The sequence below is a fragment of the Capricornis sumatraensis genome, chromosome 8 (genome assembly GCF_032405125.1).
Source record: "Capricornis sumatraensis isolate serow.1 chromosome 8, serow.2, whole genome shotgun sequence".
Classification (NCBI taxonomy): Eukaryota; Metazoa; Chordata; class Mammalia; order Artiodactyla; family Bovidae; genus Capricornis; species Capricornis sumatraensis.
This window is the reverse complement of record NC_091076.1, coordinates 106,282,231-106,303,947: the sequence shown is the minus strand read 5'-3', so window position 1 is coordinate 106,303,947 and position 21,717 is coordinate 106,282,231. Positions and strand designations below refer to the sequence as shown.

General features: G+C 47.2%; 1 protein-coding gene across 1 annotated transcript in view; it reads right to left on the bottom strand.

Annotated features, from left to right (window-relative positions):
- Window positions 1-10,241: 10,241 nt before the first annotated feature.
- Window positions 10,242-21,717, bottom strand: part of LOC138083701 (CMRF35-like molecule 2) — a 32,354-nt gene continuing 20,878 nt past the window's right edge. The window contains exon 5 of the mRNA XM_068977523.1: window positions 10,242-10,407. Coding sequence (XP_068833624.1) covers window positions 10,242-10,407 — 166 coding nt within the window. The remainder of the gene's footprint in view (window positions 10,408-21,717) is intronic.

Genomic DNA, 21,717 nt, shown 5'->3' with positions numbered 1-21,717 from the left:
TTTATCTTATTTTCTACTTCATTAACTTTTGCTCTTTTTTTCCAGTATTTTCTTCCTCCTACTTTTTCCTGAGCAAGTGACCACTGCCTGTCATTACGGCCCAGGGTGGGAGAACCATGTGAAGAGGTGGTGTCAAGACGGTGATCAGCAGAACTGTATCATCCTGATCAAACCATGTCATGCATGCAGAAGGAGACAGCGAGCCGTGTATGCTGCAATCAGAACAGACGCGTGTTCACCGTGACCACGTCTTTTGAGAAAAACACTTGTTTTTCTCACTTGCTACCTAAGCATTTTATAGGAAGATAACCCTTCTCACACTCGGAGCTTGGACATTCAGATAAAGATCGGAGTGTAAGATTCCCACCAGAAGTTCCTGCCTTACCGCTCCCGGGCCACCTTTAAAAATAACCACTTAGGGACTTCCCTGGAGGTCCAGGGAAGGCTCTGCACTCCCAAGGCAGGGGGCCCAGGTTTGATCCCTGGTCAGGGAACTAGATCCCACATGGTGCAACTAAAGATCCTGCATGCTGCCACGAAGACCCAGAGCAGCCAAACACATTTTGAAAAATAACCACTTCGCGTTAAGACTGCTAAAAGTCAGCGACCTCTGCTCTAACCACCTACCAAGTCACAGGTGCTTGCTGCCCTGCTCTCTGTCTTCTCCTCTCTCGTGACCTGGGACTGAGAAGCGCCCTTTCCTTGGCTCATTGCCACCCTGCCTCACCTCCCCAACCCTTCTTCTGAGATCTGTCACTAATAAATCTTTTGACTCTACTTCCCTCATACGGGAGTACTGACTCTGCCTTCAATCAAAGGTTTCCCTGGTGGCTCAGCGGTTAAGAATCCACCTGCAATGCAGGAAAGGCAGCTTCAATCCATGGATTGGGAAGATCCGCTGGAGAAGGAAATGGCAACCTACTCCAGTGTTCTTGCCTGGGAAAGCCCAAGGACAGAGGAGCCTGGTGGGCTACAGTTCATGGTGTTGCAAAGAGTCAGACACGACTTAGGCCCTGAACAACAACAACAACTTCAACCAAAAGGACTTCGTGGGTTTCACTTCCAAAGTGGGATATTTGGATGCTGACAGTCAGCTACCTGCCGACCCTGTGTGAGTTGCTTGTACCTCTGCATTCAATGGATTATCATTTTCATATTCTTTTTTTTATTTTGAGGGTTTCAAACTCTTTTTTAAATTAATTTTTATTGAAGTATATTTGATTTACAATGATGTGTTTCAGGTGTATAGCAAAGTGATTAAGTTGTACATAATACATATCATTCCTCAGAATCTTATAGGTTAATAGTAATACAAAACACTGAGTTGAGTTCCCTGTGCTATAAGTAAAGTAGGTCCTTGCTGGTTATCTGTTTTGTATATAGTAGTGCGTGTATGTTCATCTGCTGCTGCTGCTGCTCCTAAGTCACTTCAGTCGTGTCCGACTCTGTGCAACCCCACAGACAGCAGCCCACCAGGCTCCTCCATCCCTGGGATTCTCCAGGCAAGAACACTGGAGTGGGTTGCCATGTCCTTCTCCAATGCATGAAAGTGAAGAGTGAAAGTGAAGTCGCTCAGTCGTGTCCGACTCTTAGCGACCCCATGGTCTGCAGCCTATCAGGCTCCTCCACCCATGGGATTTTCCAGGCAAGAATACACAAACTCCTAATTTATCCCTCTCCTTTCTTTCCCCTTTAGTAGTTGTAAGTTTGTTTTTTCAGCCTCTTCATCTGTTTCTGTTTTTTATATGTTCATTTGTATCATTCTTTAGATTCCACATATGAGGGATGTCATGTGATATCTGTCTTCCTCTGGCTTACTTCACTGAGTATCTTCCTCTCTAGGTCCAGCCACGTTGCTGCAAAGGGCACTGTTTCCTTCTATGATCTGCATAGTTTTCTTTTGACACACTAGCTCCAGCTTCTCAACACATCTGCAAGAGCTCAGGGCAAACAACGCAGACACGTACTCATGTGGGGCTGAGAGAATCAAAGCAGACCCTGGGGTCTGAGCTAAAGTGACCACTGACCCAGGTAAGGAGCCTTCCTCCCTGCATCGTGTTGCTGGGAGATTGAGGTTTCAGGATCCCCTTCATTCTCATTCAGACTATAAAAATGAATCCCCGAACCCTTCCCTGAGACCACATGTGCGAGTGTGAGTGAGAGAAGGAGTGAGTGTGTGACATCAGAAGAAGATGACTGTCTTAGCCTCTTAGAGCAGGATGTGCTCAGCTCAGGTAGAAGAATTTGAAAAAGACCAGTTCCCATTTTGATCATTGATGGCACCCACTCTGCCTTCCTTGGAACTGGGCAAGCCTGACAGTCCTACTGCAACAGAACCTCCAATTTTTATCGTAAGATTTTCCCAGTATTTCATGGGATATACTTATATTTTCAAAGTATTTGCTGTTTAGCCAAACTTCAATTATAATTGAGTGTCCTGTGGAGCTTTTCCCAAGACTTTTTTTTTTTAATGTATACCACTTTAAAGTTTTATCAGTTTAAAATATTGCGTCTGTTTTTTATATTTCTTGCTTTCTTGGCCACAAGGCATGTGTGATCTTAGCTCCCTAATAGGGAGGACACCCCCCACATCCCCTACACTGAAAAGTGGAGTCTTAACCACCAGGGAAGACAGGGAAACCCCAAGTATGCTACAATTGTATTTGTTAAACCTGATAACTCTGTCCTCTGGGGGCACTCAAGCTGAGGCCCCCACACATGGTCCCTCTGACATTTCCTTGTGTCAGCAGAGTCTTTGGGAAGTCTGGGTTGGGCCTCCCCAACCTCATTTTGCCTTTGAATACAGTCAATTTCCCACCTGAGCTTTAGGTATGTGGAGACAAAAATCATCAGCTGGATGGCAGGACAGGAGGCTGAAACACTGATCTCTCTCCTACATGCCCCTCAACTCTCAGAGGGTAAGAGAGTGTCTCAAGGTTTGGCCTCTAGCTTTAGAAGAAAACAGTTGACCTTTTCTAAACTAGCTCCCTGAGGCCCTGCCCCCTTCCTCCAGAATGAACCAACAGGAACAGCTTAATTCATATCCCAGGACTCAGTCTAGGAAATTTTCCTGAGAATAAAGAGTCTTCTCCAAGCCCACCCTCCCCAGCCCACCCTAGCTCATAGCCACTGATTTGTTCTAACTCCAGGGTCTGACTGATGAATTACTCCACAGTCCCCAAAATGCATGGATGATCTCCTTGCAGACGCCAAGTGAGAGTCACAGCCAGACTGAATACATTCAAGAGAGGGAATAAAATGGAGATATTAATGGGGCAGGGACTTAGGGTGACAAGTAGAGGCTGTGAGGTCACTCTCATCTTCAGGTGTGCCCAGGACGTGAGGGATGGCGCTGGTAGAATCTCATTTCAAACACACAAAATACATCAGGGCAGGGATGCCAGAGTCTTCTGACCACTTTTTAAGAAAATATTTTCTTTATTTATTTGGCCGCATTGCGCCCCACCCCCACCCCCCAGGATCTTCATGAGTCATGCGGAATCTTTAGTTGCACTGCACGGTCTCGGTTCCCCAACCAGGGATCGAACCCACAGCCCCTGCATTGCAAGGCGGATTCTCACCCACTGGATCACCAGCAAAGTCCCTCTGTCCACTTATACTTGCATACTTCACATGCAGTTGGCATATTATCATCGTTTTGCACATTTTTCTACTTTCATGGGGGCTAGAATTTCCCAGGTGGCTCAGTGGTCTACCTGCAAATGCAGGAGATGAAGGAGACATGGGATCAACACCTGGGTCGGGAAGGTCCTCTTGGGGAGGAAATGGCAACTCACTCCAGTATTCTTGTCTGGGAAATCCCATGGACAGAGGAGCCTCGTGGGATACAGTCCATGGGGTCACAAAGAGTCAGACACAATCAAGCACACACACAGAGAATCTCAAACCCACAGTTGGCTGACCCCTGCCCCACACACAATGCAAAAACAAGTGCATTACGTTGTGTGTGACACAGACTTGAGATCATATATGTCCTCCAAGGAACTGGGCCCAGAAGAAGGCATCCGCTCTTCCATTCCTTCCTGTAGTTTCTCCTGTGTTGGAGGCCTCAGGATGAAGAAGGCCAGAGGCTGTGCAGGGAAGGACGAAACTAGAGCCAGACTGGAGCCTCACAGCAGCAGGTTTCCAGGGACTAGGGGACTGATTCTTGAAGTGGGGAGCCACGCTGCCTCAAGAACCACAGTCGCCACTGACGACCATCAATGCCTGAGAAAAATGCCTTTTCCTTCTGTTTGAGGGTCTTTTGCTCCTGGAATGTTGAAGACCATGGGGGCTGCTGGTTTTCCTGGGGCTTCCCCCTGGAGCTCCTCAGAGGCCTGTTGACCCAGAGGACAGCACCAAGCATGCCCAGGAGCAGAGGCACCTTCAGGAAGACCAGGAGCAGGAAGTGGATGCTGCCCAGCAGGGGCCTGTGGGGGACACGGGGACAGGAAGTGAGACGCCCCCCAGGGCCCCTCCTCCCAGCTCCCCCAGTGCCTGGGTTCCAATAATCTACATGAGGGCCAGCCTGGGACCCCAGGATACAACTGTCTTCACCCCCCAGACTCTCCTTCTTCATGTCTCCCTGTTCTGACCCTTGCTGCTCTCCTGGCCAGGAAAGGACCAGTGTCCTCATCAGAAGGAGAAGAGCTTAGAATATAGACACACACAAAGGGGAAACCACGAGATGCACAGCAAGGAAAACGGCCGTCTACACAGCCAAGGAGGGAGCCCTTGGGAGAAAGGAGATACGCTGACACCTTGACCGCAGACCCTGGCCTCCAAGTTGTGAAAAATGAATGTTGTCTAAGCCGCCTGGCCTGTGTTACTTTGCCATGCCAGCCAAGCTAATACAAGAATCATCCCTTATTCTTTACTCTTAACAGAAATTTGTCAAATGAAGTCATTTATCAATTAATCACTTAATTCTGTTTGGAACATTAATTATCTAATGTAAGTACCTGGAAAGCAGACAGCTGGATATTTGAATAATCCTCATATCCCCTCATATTTCTAAAACAGGGATGGGCAGGCTTCCCTGGTGGTCCAGTGATAAAGAATCCACTGCCAATGCAGGAAATATTAGAAAGCCCATGCACAGCCATGAAGACCGAGAATATCCCCCCCAAAAATAAAATAAATAAAAAATTTTTTGAAAAAAGGGATGGGCAGGAGTGGGTACCCAGTGCTTATTTGTTGGATAAATGAGTGCATCAGCCATCTCATGAAGGTCAAAAGCCCTAATTGGTACTTACAGGTGTCCTTCCAGGACAATTGATGCTGTGAACATGTTGGCATTGGAGGTGGGGCGGGTGGAGATCGACGCTGCTGTTGCAAGACATACAGACCAGGTTACACAGTACTCTATCTGTCCACCCACCTGCAGCCCCAAAAGTGCCTCTGAGTCTGGGGGATCTGGGTTTGGGAAGCATGGGCCTCCCTATCCTGAGTGTCGGAGCAGGACCAAGTGAGGGGCCAAGAGCCTGGACTGCTCATATCTCCTTGGCCTCCAGGAGACTCAGAGCCTCAGAGGCAGTGGGGCTGGCACAGGTCCAGATGTTAGAGGGGCCCAGGGTCGCCTCAGGCCAAGGGCACCTGGAGGGAGCGGAATTCAAATGCTCCAGCTGCTTGTGATGGGGCTGCAGCCAGTGCCTCCCCCATCTATTTATCCATGAGGACAGGAGTAGAATGGGGGTTACCAGGCAGCTGACACAGCCAAGATCTGCAACTTCAAAGGCCAGGACCAGCCCTGAGCAAAATCCCGAGGCTCAGGAAGAGCCTACATGGGGAGGACATTATTAAGCTCCGGCGATGGGGAGAGTCCCTCTCAGGAGTGTTGTCAGGATTGACTGAGATGAACCTGGTCTGCTTTGCAAGTATAATGAGCCTCACAGGTTCAGGGTGTATGTGTAGGGAGCTATTGACTGTGTGCCCACCCCTCTCTGCCAGAGGAGCCCCGTGAGCTGGTGTTGCCCGCTCCGAGGGTCAGCAGAAGCAGAGCCCAACAGACAAAATCGGTCAAACCAAAGTGCCTCTGCTAACATGCCCAGGAGTGCTTGCCTTCTAGATGGATTGAGGAAGAGTGTCATTCAATGCAAAGGCATAAATGGCTCATGATGGGGTTTCATGCATCAGAAATGCAGCCTTCTGACTGCGGACCCCTGTCCAGACCCCAACATTAAGCACAGCATCGCCCACTGGGCTGGGACTTCCCCCTGAGATGGGATATGGAACACGTGGTGGGAACGGCAGCTCTGAAGATCCAACCCCAAATTCCAGAAAGAGCAGAACACCCCCAGGGGAGCAGGGATCCCAGGAAAGCACTGGCAAGAATAGGGCTCTCCAGGTCCCACAGAAGAGGGTCCCTTGGCCCACAGACTGACACGGGGACCACCACCTTCATCTCCTTGGGAGCAGACTCGGACACTGACTGTGCACAGGGAAACAGGCTGCTGGGAAAGCCTGATCCTGGCTGGAGGTGGCCCTGGAGCCAGGAGGGCGTCGAGGGGAAGCCTGGCCCCTCCCAGCCCAGGTGGTCAGTGGGGGCTCCGTGAGCCCTCAGGACTCCCCCATCCCTGGGACATTCCCTCTGAGGGACAGCTGGGTCCCTGGACAGAGCAGGCCCTGAAGAGACACGTCCACACACACACATAGTCTTACCTGGGTCAACGGTCACATCAACTTTGTCCCCCAGGTCAGCTCCAACTCTCTCAATCCCACACCAGTAAGTGTCTGAATCATCTAGCTGGAGCTTCTGCATGGTCACGGTGAACAAGCGGTCTTTCCAGTTGTCCTTGATGGACACGCGGCCTTGCTTCACCTCCTTCTCTGATCCACGGTTCGTTTTAACAACAAACCGGCAGCTGCTCCAGTCAGCCCCCCGGCACCACCACTTCACGTGCGGCTCCCACCCAGGGTCGTATCGACACTGCACAGTCAGTGAGCCCTGCTCCACACCTCTCACTGCTCTGGGACCCGAGACTGCAAATGAGCCTGGAAACACAAATCCATGTACGTGTCACCTCCCGTCCTGGGGGCAGGGCCACAGCCTCCTGCATTGTGAATAGTTCAACCAGACCCAAGGGCCCCCTGAGCTGAGTAACAGTCAAGGAAGGGATACACCTTCCACAAGATGGACCTTTTGCCCTTCAAAATTCTAGTCAAAGCCACCAGGAAAATCCCATAAAAGCACAACTGCAGATCTCGAAGAAACCCAAACACTGATACAGAGCAAGAGCAGTTTCCTGTAATTATCCCCTCTTCCCCTGTCTGCGGCCAGTAAGTCTTTCCATTCCAGTCGTGTCCATTTGCAGCCATCCCTGTGTTACTCTGCTGTGATGGGGAGGAAAGACCAGAGGACCCGTTTCCACAGATGACTCTGCACTGACGACCTCAGGAGGTCCAGCTGAAACGCCCCCTTAACACGTCTGTGGGGAGGCTGTTCCTACTGGTTATGATGTAGTAAACCAGTAAACTGTAGTACACTGGGTATGGTGTAGTAAATGTACTGGCAGGGGCCTCCTTGAAGCTGACCAAAAGCGTGGTTGCTACTGGGGCTCCATGTGCTATGGACTCCATACAGGACACATCCCATTATGTCCACTGAATTGTAAATTCCACTCCCAAATTCCTGGGAGAAGTGCTTTTGTAGGACAAAAGCAAGGACAGGTCAGGTATGAAACAGAGCAACACCTATGAATGTCTTCAGGTGTCTTGTAAGGTTTTTATTAAATCTAATGGAAATGATTCAATCAGGAGATCAACACTGAGTAAACTGAAAAAGCTATTTCTCTCTTCTCTGCAACCATCTGCTCCAGGTCAGCGATCACTTGCTCATTATTTTCTGTCTGGGTCTGTCTATTCAAAGCTATGGTTTTTCCACTAGTCATGTATGAATGTGAGAGTTGGAGTATAAAGAAAGCTCAGTGATGAACAATTGATACTTTTGAACTATGTTGTTGAAGAAGACTCTTGAGAGTCCCTTGGACAGCGAGGAGAGCCAACCATTCCATCCTAAAAGAAGTCAGTCCAGAATATTCATCATAAGGACTGATGCTGAAGCTGAAACTCCAATACTTTGGCCACCTGACATGAAGAACTGACTCATTGGAAAAGACCTGATGCTGGAAAATATGCTGGGAGGAGAATGGGATGAAAGAGGAATAGATGGTTGAATGGCATCACCAACTCAATGGACACGAGTTTGAGTAAACTCCAGGAGTTGGTGATGGACAGGAAGGCCTGCCGTGTTGCAGTCCATGGGGTCACAAAGAATCAGACATGACTGAGTGACTGAACTGAACTGAACTGAAACTTGCATAAAGGCACTCGGAGCACTGGAAATAACTTAAATCAAACATCCATTAAGAACTATTTAAATTTGCTGAAGTCAGCACAAACCCGGAGCCTCCCAGTGGCTCAGGGGTAAAGAATCCATCTGCAATTCAGGAGCCACAGGAGACAAGTTCCATCCCTGGGTCAAGAACATCCCCTGGAGGAGGGCTTGGAAACCCACTCCAAAAGAGTTGGACACGACTTAGCAACTTAGTGTGCATGCATGCAAATGTAAACCCATTCACAGAAACTCTGAGCACTTCTTTAGAGTCAATAAACATTCAGCGTGATTGTTCAGCACGAGTTTGAGTTGGAACTAGAAGCATGTGCATCATGATCTAACAACTTCAAACAACACGTTTTTTTAAAGCACATAGAGAACATTTACAAAAATTGACCATTAAAGAAACCTGCTGCAAAATAGGCTATGAGAAGCCTGTGCACCTAGAGAAAGATCCCGAGCACCCTGATGACCCAGGGCAGCCAGAAATAAGGCTTTAAAAAACTCTTCAGGAGTGGATTCCTTCATTACCCCCATTTTCCTTCATTCATCTGTGTCTGTAGAATGGCTGAGGTTGAAAAACTCTGTCCTATGTGGGGACACTTTGGTTTGGTTTGGTTTCTTGTTTCCCAGCACCTAACATAGAAGCTGTGAGGTGTTAATAGTAAACATGATATTTGATTAACAAGTAAGTGTCTGGATGAATGAATGGACCCTGCCGTGTTCCCTGCCATGTTCCCCCAGGACAAACCCTCAGGATTTCCTACCTCAGTCACTCCAGGGTCTGAAGCCCTGCCCCACTCACCTGGGATGATGAGAAGAAACAGAGCCGGGAGCAGAAACGTGGTCTTGCCTCCCATCCTCGGACCTAACGAGCTCTCAGTCCCTTCAAGGACCTGAAGGCAAGATCAGAAGTGGACATGCCGGATCGCCCTCAAACCTCAAGTGAAGTCCCCTGTATCTCCTTTGCACTTGTCTCTGGTTCACTTCTCACTGTCAGCACCTACTTCTGCATTTTACAGATTAGGAGAAAGGGGTGTCACTCGTTCAGAGGATGAATTGCAGCAAGTGATGAGAGCTGTGTCTAGACCTCTGTGCCTTGGGGAAAACAAGTGGTCCGAGTCCAGGCAGGTTGCCCACGAGGAGCAGAGACATCGCTGCTGGGGGGAGGGGGCAGAGCTGGTGGTGAGTTAGGAGAGAGGACCCCAGAGAAGGGGTTGGAGGCAGGAATGGACTCAACTGGGTCTGCACTTGGGGAGAAGGCGGAGCTCAGGGCTCAGGTCCAGCCTCGCTGCAGAAATAGCCCCATCCTCCCCTCCCTGCAGGCAGCACCCCCACCTGCATCTCAGACCACCTTCCTGCCCTGAGCCTGACCCCTGCCCCTCCCTGGGGTCAGCTTCCTTTGAGGTCCTGAGTCACTGCAGAGCAGAGGCCGCCCTGGGGCAGGATCAGAAAGGAGAAGCCCCTTTTCCTTTCACACATTCTGTCGAGAGGCTTCCTCTCCCACGTCTGCACACACCCCGGCTCCTGGCTGCTGGTCACCACCCTGCACAGGCGCTGCTTATCTTCCGTCTCCTGGGTGACCCTCCCCACTGCCCACGGGGCCCTGTGTCCCCTGCTCCCTCTCCCCCTCCTCTCTGGACTGATTCTTTGTCTCTCCTTTTCTCTGTCATATTTTAGGAGGTGAGTTTCTCTCAGCCTCTGACCCCTTCTTTCTCACTCTGTCCTGGCCAGTTCTGTTTATTTCATGTAATGTGTGGTTTTGTGGCTTCTGTGCTGCTAAGAGCTACCCAGAGGTGAACAGGCCCAGCTCCCCAGGCTTGGCAAGTGTGCTGAGTGCCCCCATGCTGTGTGTGTATATGTGCGTGTGTGTGTGTGTTTAAGCCCCAGGTCGAAAGACTCCCCCTCAGTCACCATGAGATTCCACCGCCGGGATCTGTGCCTTGAGATCTACTCCCAGGCACACCCTCTGATCGCGATGAAAGGAACTCATTTTCTTATCTGCAGCAGGGGAGCCACTGTCTTCTAACGGGTGTTCAGACCTCTTCTGCCCACCCTGAGGGTTCAAGCACCTGGGCAGGCAGTGAGGAGCTTAAGTGCACTCGTCTCAGGGACTCAGTTTCCTTCTAGGAAATGTGTGTCCTGAATCACTAGTTGCAGCTGAGGATTTAACCCTGGCTGAAATTCCACTTCTCTTAAATGTAGGTCTCAGTCATTTCTCCAAAGGAGACATCCCAATGTTCTACGTAGGCACATGAGAAGATGCTCAGCATCACCAATTAGTAGAGAAATGCAACTCAGTGAGATATCACCTCACACTGGTCAAAATGGCCATCATTAGAGAAGTCTAGATTTAAGCAACACTGGCTAGAGGGCGGAGAAAAGGGAACACTCCTACCATGTTAGTGAGAATATAAGTTGGTGCAGCGACTATGGAAATTGTGTGGAGTTTCCTCAGAAAACTAAAAATAGAATTATGATATGATCCAGCACTCCTACGTCTGGGAATATACATGGACAAATCTCTAGCTCAAAAAGATGCATGTACCCCTATGCTCATAGGAGCACTGTTCACAATAGCTGAGACATAGAAACAAGCTAAATGTCCATGAACAGATGAATGCATGAGGAAAAGGTGGTGTGTATATGTGTACACATACATACACACACTGGAATATTGCTGCTGCTACTGCTGCTAAGTAACTTCTGTCGTGTCTGACTCTGTGCAACTCCATAGACGGCAGCCCACCAGGCTCCCCCGTCCCTGGGATTCTCCAGGCAAGAACACTGGAGTAGGTTGCCATTTCCTTCTCCAATGCATGAAAGTGAAAAGTGAAAGTGAAGTCACTCAGTCGTGTCCAACTCTTTGCGACCCCATGGACTGCAGCCTACCAGGCTCCTCTGCCCATGGGATTTTCCAGGCAAGAGTACTGGAGTGGGGTGCCATCGCCTTCTCCACACTGGAATACTACTAAGCCATAAGATTAGACATCAATTACAGGAGAAAAATTTTAAAAATTCCAACATATGGAGGCTGAACAACATGCTGCTGAATAACCAACAAATCACAGAAGAAATCAAAAAAGAAATAAAATATGTATAAAAATGAATGAAAATGAAAACACAACAACCCAAAACCTGTGGGACACTGTAAAAGCAGAGCTAAGGGGAAGGTTCATAGCAATACAGGCATACCTCAAGAAACAAGAAAAAGTCAAATAAATAACCTAACTCTACTCCTAAAGCAACTAGAAAAGGAAGAAATGAAGAACCCCAGAGTTAGCAGAAGGAAAGAAATCTTAAAAATTAAGGCAGAAATAAATGCAAAAGAAACAAAAGAGACCATAGCAAAAATCAACAAAGCCAAAAGCTGGTTATTTGAGAGGATAAATAAAATTGACAAACCATTAGACAGACTCATCAAGAAACAAAGGGAGAAAAATCAAATCAATAAAATTAGAAATGAAAATGGAGAGATCACAACAGACAACACAGAAATACAAAGGATTATAAGAGACTACTATCAGCAATTATATGCCAATAAAATAGACAACTTGGAAGAAATGGACAAATTCTCAGAAAATTATACCTTTCCAAGACTGAACCAGGAAGAAATAGAAAATCTTAACAGATCCATCACAAGCATGGAAATTGAAACTGTAATCAAAAATCTTCCAGCAAACAAAAGCCCAGGTCCAGATGGCTTCACAGCAGAATTCTACCAAAAATTTAGAGAAGAGCTAACACCTATCCTACTCAAACTCTTCCAGAAAATTGCAGAGGGAGGTAAACTTCCAAACTCATTCTATGAGGCCACCATCACCCCAATACCAAAACCAGACAAAGATGTCACAAAAAAAGAAAACTACAGGCCAATATCACTGATGAACATAGATGCAAAAATCCTCAACAAAATTCTAGCAAACAGAATCCAACAACACATTAAAAAGATCATACATCATTACCAAGTGGGCTTTATCCCAGGGATGCAAGGATTCTTCAATATCCGCAAATCAATCAATGTAAATACACCACATTAACAAACTGAAAAATAAAAGCCATATGATTATCTCAATAGATGCAGAGAAAGCCTTTGACAAAATTCAACATCCATTTATGATAAAACCCTGCGGAAAGCAGGAATAGAAGGAACATACTTCAACGTAATAAAAGCTATATATGACAAACCCACAGCAAACATTATCCTCAATGGTGAAAAATTGAAAGCATTTCCTCTAAAGTCAGGAACAAGACAAGGGTGCCCACTCTCACCACTACTATTCAACATAGTTTTGGAAGTTTTGGCCACAGCAATCAGAGCAGAGAAAGAAATAAAAGGAATCCAAATTGGAAAAGAAGAAGTAAAACTCTCACTATTTGCAGATGACATGATCCTCTACATGGAAAGCCCTAAAGACTCCACCAGAAAATTACTAGAGCTAATCAATGAATATAAGTAAAGTTGAAGGATATAAAATCAACACACAGAAATCCCTTGCATTCCTATTCACTAAGAATGAGAAAATAGAAAAAGAAATTAAGGAAACAATTCCATTCACCATGAATGAAAAGAATGCAATACTTAGGAATATATCTACCTAAAGAAGCAAAAGACCTATATATATAGGAAACTATAAAACACTGGTGAAAGAAATCAAAGAGGACACTAATACATGGAGAAATATACCATGTTCATGGATCAGAAGAATCAATATAGTAAAAATGAGTATACTACCCAAAGCAATCTACAGATTCAATGCAATCCCTATCAAGCTACCAACAGTAATAATTTCACAATTCGTATGGAAATACAAAAAACCTTGAATAGCCAAAGCAATCTTGAGAAAGAAGACTGGAACTGGAAGAATTAACCTTCCTGACTTCAGGCTATACTACAAAGCCATAGTCATCAAGACAGTATGGTACTGGCACAAAGACAAAAATATAGATCAATGGAACAAAATAGAAAGCCCAGAGATAAATCCACGCACCTATGGACACCTTATCTTTGACAAAGGAGGCAAGAGTATATAATGGAGAAAAGACAATCTCTTTCACAAGTGGTGCTTGGAAAACTGGTCAACCACTTGTTAAAGAATGAAACTAGAACACTTTCTAACACCATACACAGAAATAAACTCAAAATGGATTAAAGATCTAAATGTAAGACCAGAAACTATAAAACTCCTAGAGGAGAACATAGGCAAAACATTCTCTGACATAAATCACAGTAGGATCCTCTATGACCCACCTCCCAGAATATTGGAAATAAAATCAAAAATAAACAAATGGGAACTAATTAAAATTAAAAGTTTCTGCACAACAAAGGAAAATAATAAGGAAGGTGAAAAGACAGCCTTCAGAATGGGAGAAAATAATAGCAAATGAAGCAACTGACAAAGAATTAATCTCAAAAGTATACAAGCAACTCCTGCAGCTCAATTCCAGAAAAATAAACGACCCAATCAAAAAATGGGCCAAAGAACTAAACAGACATTTCTACAAAGAAGACAAACAGATGGCTGACAAACACATGAAAAGATGCTTAACATCACCCATTATCAGAGAAATGCAAATCAAAACCACAATGAGGTACCATTTCACGCCAGTCAGAATGGCTGCTATCCAAAAGTCTACAAGCAATAAATGTTGGAGAGGGTGTGGAGAAAAGGGAACCTTCTTACACTGTTGATGGGAATGCAAACTAGTACAGCCACTATGGAGAACAGTGTGAAGATTCCTTTAAAAACTGGAAATAGAACTGCCATATGACCCAGCAATCCCACTGCTGGGCATACACACCGAGGAAACCAGAATTGAAAGAGACACGTGTACCCCAGTGTTCATCAGAGCACTGTTTATAATAGCCAGGACATGGAAGAAACCTAGATGTCCATCAGCAGACGAATGGATAAGAAAGCTGTGGTACATATACACAATGGAGTATTACTCAGCCATTAAAAAGAATACATTTGAATCAGTTCTAATGAGGTGGATGAAACTGGAGCCCTTATACAGAATGAAGTAAGCCAGAAAGAAAAAACACCAATACAGTATAATAACACATATATATGGAATTTAGAAAGATGGTAATGATAACCCTGTATACGAGACAGCAGAAGAGATACAGATGTATAGAATAATCTTTTGGACTCTGTGGGAGAGGGCGAGGGTGGGATGATTTGGGAGAACGGCATTGAAACATGTATATTATCATATGTGAAAAAAATGAATAATGCCATTTTCTGGAGAAGGAAATGGCAACCTACTCTAGTATTCTTGCCTGGAGAGTCCTATGGACAGAAGAACCTCGTGGGCTACAGTCCATGGGATCACAAGACTCAGATACAACTGAGCAACTAACACAATACCATTTTCATCAACATGGGTGCAACTAGAGATTACCCTACTAAGTGCAGTAACTCCGAAAGTCAAAGACGAACACCATATGATATCACTTATATGTGGAATCTCAAATATGGCATAAATGAACATATCCACCAGACAGAAACAGACTCACAGATGTAGAGAACAGACTTGTTGTTGCCAAGGGAGAGGGAGGAGGGAAGGAAAAGGCTCAGAGTCTGGGATTAGCAGACGTAAGCTCTTACATGTGGATGGATAAGCAGCAAGATCCTACTATATACCACGGGGGACTGTCTGCAATATCCTGTGATAAATCACAATGGAAACGAATATTTTAAAAAGAACGTCTCTATACGTATAACTGAGTCACTCTGCTGTACAGGAGAGGTCAGCACAACATTGTCAATCGACTACTTCAATTAGAGAAATAAAATGAAAACAGCCGTTATAGAAACTGGGTCCTGACCTGATCTATACACGATTGTTTCTTCCGATAAAGAAAACAAAGGTCCCTTTAAATGCTAAGAAGAAGTATATAGATGTTCACCAAAAGCATGGGCCAGAATGTCAGGGCAACACTCCTCATAACAGTCAAAATGTGACATGACTCAGACACCCACCACCAGAAAGGATCGGGACTTCCCTGGTGGCTCAGTGGGTAAGAATCCACCTACCCGTGCAGGGGACATGAGTTTGACCCCTGGTCCAGGAAGGTTCCACATGCTGTGGAACAAGCAAATCTGTGTGCCAGAGCTACTGAGGCCTAGGGCCTGAGACCTGCAGCTGCCAAAGCCCCTGCCCCTGGAGGCCCCGCCCCTGGAGGCCCCGCCCCTGGAGACCCCCACTCCTAGTGAAAAGGAAAAGTTAAAATTTTACATCACCTCCTTCTCCTTCTGCCTCTGTAACTCAGTTTGCCTCTTGCAAAATCTAGATCACGTAGGTCATGTTGTCTCAGAAAGTGGGGACTTGCAATACGAGGAACTGGAATTTATCTCACTCACCCTTGTCCTGCTCTTTGCAATCGCCCAGCCCCTGCAAACCTGCTTCATCGTGCATGTCCAGGCCAGGCTTCTCCTTCCCCATTTTGACTACTGTTCCCGCACATGCAAAACCCCTTAGTTTAAACCTGCCTATTAACAGCTAGTGTTGCCCACTACAGTCTGTCTATAAAAACTCTGTAATCCCTTTGTTCAGGGCTCAGACCTTGGACTGTTAACTCCTCTGGGCCCACCATCATAATCAACCTGATTCTCCAACTCTCTGAGTGTGGTGCTTGTTTTCCCGAGCACTGGTTTCTGCAACATTTCTGGAGGCCCCAGCAAGATTCTAACCACGCCGGCCCCTTGAGCCACCAGACTGGTGGCTCTGCCAGGCTGGAGCGAAGGAACCCAAAGATGAACGAGGAGGTGTACCACCTGGCGGTATCCCGGGTTCTCTTTTGGACCAGTGTTCCAACACTCCGGACGGCCAAGCTGCAATGGGACTCTGGAGTGACAGACCAACTCACCAGGAATGGTCACAGGATAAGACAAGGCTCCAGGACTGGTCCCCAGGCAGGAACCTACACCAACAGGTAGAAGAGGAGACTGATCACCTCCCTGGGCTCCCAGGAAGGGAGCATCAGATAGGGAGAACTGGGGACTCCAGAGGAAGGGAGGCACTATGATAGCCTCTGAATGATTGTGAGTGTGTGATTGCTGATTGTGACCAACCTAGCTTGAGAAACATATATACAGGTCAGGAAGCAACAGTTAGAACTGGACATGGAACAACAGATTGGTTCCAAATAGGAAAAGGAGTACATCAAGCCTGTATATTGTCACCCTGCTTATTTAACTTATATGCAGAGTACATCAGGAGAAATACTGGGCTGGAAGAAGCACAAGCTGGAATCAAGATTGCTGGGAGAAATATCAATAACTTCAGATATGCAGATGATACCACCTTTATGGCAGAAAGCGAAGAGGAACTAAAAAGCCTCTTGATGAAAGTGAAAGAGGAGAGTGAAAAAGTTGGCTTAAAGCTCAACATTCAGAAAACGAAGATCATGGCATCTGGTCCCATCACTTCATGGGAAACAGATGCGGAAACAGTGGAAAAAGTGTCAGACTTTATTTTTGGGGCTCCAAAATCACTGCAGATGGTGATTGCAGCCATGAAATTAAAAGATGGTTACTCCTTGGAAGGAATGTTATGACCAACATAGATAGCATATTAAAAAGCAGAGACATTACTTTGTCAACAAAGGTCCATCTAGTCAAGGCTATGGTTTTTCCAGTAGTCATATATGGATGTGAGAGTTGGACTATAAAGAAAGCTCAGCACAGAAGAATTGATGCTTTTGAACTGTGGTGTTGGAGAAGACTCTTGAGAGTCCCTTGGACTGCAAGGAGATCCAACCAGTCCATCCTAAGGAGATCAGTCCTGGGTGTTCATTGGAAGGACTGATGCTGAAGCTGAAACTCCAATACGTTGGCCACCTCATGCAAAGAGCTGACTCATTTGAAAAGACCCTGATGCTGGGAAAGATTGAGGGCAAGAGGAGAAGGGGACGACAGAGGATGAGATGGTTTGATGGCATCACCAACTCAATGGACATGGGTTTGGGTGGACTCCGGGAGTTGGTGATGGACAGGGAGGCCTGGCGTGCTGCGATTCATGGGGTCACAAAGAGTCAGACACGACTGAGCAATTGAACTGAATTGAACTATCTCACTGTAGTGGGAAGCCTCATTCTTATTAAAAGTCTCTTATGATAGATTCTCCCTACTAACTAAACTGCTCCATAGTATAGCTGACTGCGCCCACCACCCCCCCCCCCCACCGCCGCCACTTTACAATAGGCTCAGTTGCTATAGCTGTGACAACCCAAAGATGGGGAGAAAACCTTTTGCTAGTGTTCAGTTATCTGTTATGTGCAAGTTGCTTTGCAGCCTTTTGGTGTCCCTTGCCGTAACAGATGATGCTGCCCCCATCAAGGCCTTTTCTTTCTTTGTGGGACAGATGCTTACTTATGTCTACCTGTCAATTAGATGGGTATCTTCACCTTAGCCTTCCTCACTCCCCAGATGAATATTGTCCCTAACAACCAGACTCTCACGGTACCTCTGGCAGCACATATGTGGTCAAAGAGGCATCCAGTTTATACCCCTACTAGGTGGTCTGGGAATCACAGCTGGGATAGGTATGGGAATAGGAGGAATTGCTTCATCAACCACCTTTTACCATACACTATCCAAAGACTTCACCGACAACACTGAGAGAGTGGCCAAATCTTTAGTGGCCTTACAAGACCAACTCGACTCCCTGGCTGAGGTGGTTTTACAGAATAGGAGAGGGCTAGACCTACTGACAGCTGAAAAGGGAGGACTCTGCCTCTTCTTGAACAAAAAATGCTGCTTTTATATAAACCAATCAGGAATAGTCAGGGACATGGCCCAGCAGCTAAGGGAACAAATCATAAAATGGAGAGAAAAACTAGCTAATTCCTGGGGTAATTGGAGCAATATCTGGAGCTGGGCATCGTGGCTTCTCCCTTTAACAAGTCCTCTCTTCATGCTCTTTGCAGTGCTCTTGTTTGGCCCTTGTATTCTCAATGTTATTACCCAGTTCATAACCTCTTGGATTGAATCCATAAAGTTACAAATGGTAAAAGCTCAGTATAGGCCCCTAAATGATGGGGAGCTCTGAATGTCCTACCGAAACATGAGATGATGCTTTCTACAATGAGTGATAGAAGCATCAAGGGGGAGAATGAAGAGGAAAGGTTAAAATTTTACATCACCCCCTTCTCCTTCTGCCTCTGTAACTCAGTTTGCCTCTTGCAAAATCTAGATCATGTAGGTCATGTTGTCTCAGAAAGTGGGGACTTGCAATACGAGGAACTGGAGTTTATCTCACTCACCCTTGTCCTGCTCTTTGCAATCGCCCAGCCCCTGCAAACCTGCTTCATCATGCATGTCCAGGCCAGGCTTCTGCCTCCCCATTTTGACCACTGTTCCCGCACATGCAAAACCCCTTAGTTTAAACCTGCCTATTAACAGCTAGTGTTGCCCACTACAGTCTGTCTATAAAAACTCTGTAATCCCTTTGTTCAGGGCTCAGAGCGTGGAGTGTTAACTCCTCTGGGCCCGCCGGCGTAATAAACCTGAGCTCTCCAACTCTCTGAGCGTGGTGCTGGGTTTCTCAAGTACTGGTTTCTGCAACACCAGAGCCCCCACTCCGCAACAAGAGAAGCCACCACAGGGAGAAGACTGCCCCCACAACTAGAGTAGCCCCTGCTCACAGCCACTAGAGAAAGCCTAAAGTGCAGCATTGAAGACCCAGCCAAGCCAAAGAATAAACAGATAAATCTTTTTAAAAAATAAAAGAAGCATGGGGGCGGCTGGGCAGGGAAGCCAGGGTGTGTTTCTCCTCATGCTGTCTCTGTCTGACCCTGGAGGCTGACCCAAGCTGACAGGGAAGACAAAAGCCTCAGCTTTCCAACCACAGGACCAGGAAGCAGGGGGAAGGGGTCAGGGAGTTGAAGAAGAGGAAGCAGCTCCAGAAAGGGACCCTGGGCAGTCAGCTCACCCTCCAAGCTGTGCGAGCTGGCGGAACCCTGAGACAGTACCCCAGACAGAACTGGGGAAAGGCCACCCCCTGTGTCATGGACTAGTTGCTGGGTGGCACACACGGGCCAGGTCCAAAAGCACATCAAAGCCTCTGAAAGCTGAACTCCGTTGGAACAGCAGTCCTGGGAAGCCTTCAACACATGAAGCTCTTGACGACCAGACGTTAAAGAAGTGGAATCCACAGTTGAAGACCCTGGAGGAAAGCGATGGAATTGTGCTGTATGTTTGTGGTGGTGTTTGCAAGAAATGATGCCTGCGTTAAAAATTCATCAAAGTATACATCACAAAAGAGTGAGTCTTATGCTATGCAAAATTTGAAAAATAATTAAAAAAGAAAACAGTTTTCAACTGGGCACTTTCAATGTACACAGCTTATTTTATCACAATTATAACACAATAGGGTCTTCCCAGGTAACTAGGTGGTAAGACTCGCATGTCAGTGCAGGACACGCAATTCCCATCCCTGGGTCAGGAAGACCCCCTGGAGAAAGAAAGGGCAACCCACTCCAGTATTCTGTACATGGGACTCTCCAGGCAAGAATACTTACCACCTAGTCACCTGGGATGGCCACCCACTCCAGTATTCCTGCCTGGAGAATCCCATGGACGGCGGAGCCTGGTGGGCTGCAGTCCACAGGGTCACAGAGAGTCGGGCATGAGTTAGTGACTGACCAGTAGCTTAGCTCGATAAAACCAGTGAGAACCGAAGGGAAGGAGGGGGAGTTGGTGCTCCCTGCAGTCCTGCCCACCCCCACCCCTTCATGAGTTCTTGGCTGCAGGCAGAACCATCTGGGCTCACTGGACCCCCCTTCTCCTCCCAGAAGAACCCTCAGCCCTCGGACATAAACGCACATAGAAGCGGCTCAGTGTCCTCCTCCTCACGGCTCCCTCCCCAGAACCGGCTCACCACCCCTCTCCTGCTCCTGCAGACTTGCCACAGCACCTCCAAGCCCCCCTCCCTTGCAAGGCCCTCGGAGGGTGACAAGAGGCAGAAAGAAGACTTGGGGGTGGGGGCTATGTCTTTGGAAGACTAGTCTAGAAGGGGAAGCCTTAGCCACAAAGAGATCAGTCTGAGGACTGGAGTCACAAGGACTTTCAAGGAATTTCATTCTGAACATATCTGAACATCGAACGGGGCAGGTAACTGCAGAAGTGCATTGGCTTTGAAAGTCAAGAGTGGAGTCGAGATGGGGGCAGAGATGTGCATGTGATGGCCCTGTTCATGGAGGGGATGCTGGAGAGAGCATTGGGGATGCTGCTCAGAGAAGAGGGCAACAAGGACAGAGTCTGGGAGATGCCGGGGTGAGGGGCACGAGAGTGAGAAGAGGGACTCGGCCTAGAAGAGAGAGGAGATTTCCCTGGTGGCTCAGTGGTTAAGAACCTGCCTCCCAGTGCAGGAGACACGGGTTTGATCCCTGACCTGGGAAGATCCCATGTGCTGCAGAGCAGCTAAGCCCATGCACCTCAACTACTGGGCCTGAGCCCTGAGCACTACATTCTTCTGAATCACAGACCAACATCTCTCCATCACTTGTCTCCCCGGCTCCGCAGCGCTCTCCTCCCAGCCCCACCACACACATCCTGCTGTTCAACTGGCCACCTCCTCAGACCCTCACACACACTTGCAGGGAGATCTTGGGCAACTGGGATGCTCTGTGCCTCCCCAGCCACGGAGGACATGTAATCACACCCATCACACACTCTAAAGGACAGCAATTCATGAAATTGGGAAGGAAGAGCAGAGAAACATAAGGGAAGTAAATGAGAGAAACTAAAAACTAATGATTTGGACACATAGAGGGCGGTTTGCCTATGGGCTCAGGTCAAGTCTCTGGAGAGCAGCTGGCATTGATGATCCACAGGGCGGGGACCTGGGGTTAGGACAGGTGGCTGCTCCCAGTCCTCCAGGTGAGAGGGACTGGGCTTTGGGAACTGGGACCTGCCAGACTGGGCTGGGACACAGAGAGGGTCTGTGCTGGGGTAAAGAGCAGGGCCTAACCATTCATCCATGCACTTATTTTTTTAAAGAAAGGTTAATACATTTGTATTCTCTGACAGGTTCTAAGTTAGGTGTTGGTGGAAAAAATGAAAATGAATAACATGAAGGAGATCTGTTTTCTAGGGTACCGTTTCTCAGTGCTGGCAGGTAGATGGGTAAGAAGACAGAAGGGTGGGTGGACAGATAGATAGACAGAGGCATACGTGCATGTGTGTGTGCAAGAATGTGTGAATCTCTGAGCTTTATTTTTAATATTTATTTATTAATCTGGCTGAATCGGGTCTTAGCTGCAGCACAAAGGCTTTTCACTACATCATCACGGTCTTCCATCGTGGCATAGGGGCTCCGGGGCATGCAGGCTCTGTGGTTGTGGCTCACGGGCTTAGTTGCCCCTCTGCATGTGA